Source organism: Amphimedon queenslandica, unplaced genomic scaffold (assembly GCF_000090795.2).
Source record: "Amphimedon queenslandica unplaced genomic scaffold, v1.1 AMPQUscaffold_3646_Cont24363, whole genome shotgun sequence".
In the NCBI taxonomy this organism is placed as follows: Eukaryota; Metazoa; Porifera; class Demospongiae; order Haplosclerida; family Niphatidae; genus Amphimedon; species Amphimedon queenslandica.
Window position 1 is genome coordinate 1 of NW_003556030.1, and position 1,430 is coordinate 1,430.

Below are 1,430 nucleotides of genomic sequence, written 5' to 3' on the forward strand. Positions count from 1 at the left end.
CATTAAAACTGTATAAAATATTATATTATATTTATCAGTAACTATCATGTTTACCTGTATAAACTATTATGATAACAGTCATCATGACCACATTCTCCTCCAAAATAAAATATTTCATTTCCAATGGCAGCAGCTGCATAGCTCTTAAAACCCAGTGGAGGATTACCAGTGGTGGGTTTCTGCTCCCACCTACCAGTCACCAAGTGGTACACCTCCATCACAGAACACATTGATTTCTTCTTTTCATTATTATGTACTTTAGGGAGATCAGGCTGGGTCCCACCCCACATATACAGGTAGTCTCCTACCCGTACAGTGGAGTGGTACTTCCTCTTCACTGGTTGATAGTCTATGGATAACAAGAGGTAACAGTAACTGAATGATACACTAATAGTGATAGTGAGTGACCTTTTCCAGGACCTTTAGCTGCCATTTTGTTATGAGGTAACGCCCACAAACATATTTCTCCGTATACTCTCCGTCTGAGTACGTAATCTTTAACCACGTGCTCCTACTCAAAATGAAGGTACTGACCAAGTTATTATTTTATCATCCCTTTTCTTCCCTAGATAGCCATAGAGGGTTGCTGTCATGGGAAGTTAGACCTTATTTATGATAAACTACTCAAACTCCAAGAGAGAGAAGGAATTAAAATAGATCTATTACTCTGTTGTGGTGATTTCCAAGTCAGTGGACTCCATTTTGTGTTCATTTCAGTATAAGACCCACTGCAGGCAATTAGAGATCAAGATGATCTTAACTGTATGGCAGTCCCTGACAAGTATAAGGAAATTGGATCCTTCCACAAAGTAAATAGATAAATGATGATACCATTGGTACATAATAACTAATTAATACTGAGGGGTGGGGCTATGGGTGGAGCTTACATTATACCTTTTGTATTCCCTTGGTTTTGGTTATCTTTGCTAAACTTTTTATTTTTTTTCTTAATGGCATCGTTTTCTTTTTTGGCCGAAATCTTTATTTTATTTATAATTATAATAATTCCTAGTAATAATTTTATGATATAAAAAATAGCAATTAAAAATGATTGTGCATACATTGTTTTCAAAATTAAGTTCTTGTGGGTAATATGTAAATATTGTGCATCATAACAACATCATTAATATGAATAACATTAATAACCATAATAATAATAATAATAATAATAATAATAATAATAATTAATAATAATAATAATAATAATAATAATAATAATAATAATAATAATAATAATAATAATAATAATAATAACCATAATAATAATAATAATAATAATAATAATAATAACAGTGTGTTATAATCTGTGCATTTCAAGTTTAAGTACTTGTACATCATTGGGTCAAAAAATTACAATATCTGACATGTACTTTTCTTTTTAACCGGAGGAGGCGAAAGAACAATCCTACAAGCCTCTTCAAACACTTCCT

At 31.7% G+C, this 1,430-nt stretch overlaps 1 protein-coding gene and 1 long non-coding RNA gene across 3 annotated transcripts; one reads left to right on the forward strand and one right to left on the reverse strand.

Moving 5' to 3' along the window:
• Positions 1-47: 47 nt before the first annotated feature.
• Positions 48-442, reverse strand: LOC109592878 (kelch domain-containing protein 3-like). The gene is made up of 2 exons (XM_020008202.1): positions 409-442; positions 48-349 (listed from the first exon to the last, which is right to left on the reverse strand). Exons 1-2 carry the CDS (start codon positions 431-433, stop codon positions 51-53), a joined length of 324 nt encoding a protein of 107 aa, XP_019863761.1. The 5' UTR covers positions 434-442; the 3' UTR covers positions 48-50.
• A 1-nt stretch (position 443) lies between these two features.
• Positions 444-865, forward strand: LOC109592879 (uncharacterized). Of its 2 annotated transcripts, none has more exons than XR_002190613.1 (3): positions 444-526; positions 570-686; positions 718-865. It is a non-coding gene; the product is annotated as an uncharacterized LOC109592879 (long non-coding RNA). The 2 variants fall into 2 exon arrangements; XR_002190612.1 differs by having other exon boundaries at positions 735-865.
• The last annotated feature ends 565 nt before the right edge of the window (positions 866-1,430 follow it).

Bases quoted from the DNA above. Each gene is read 5' to 3' on its own strand.
- LOC109592878 (XM_020008202.1), bottom strand. From the start codon at position 433: ATGGCAGCTAAAGGTCCTGGAAAAG. The intron at 350-408 runs GTCACTCACTAT...TGTTATCCATAG, and splicing joins AGCTAAAGGTCCTGGAAAAG to ACTATCAACCAGTGAAGAGG.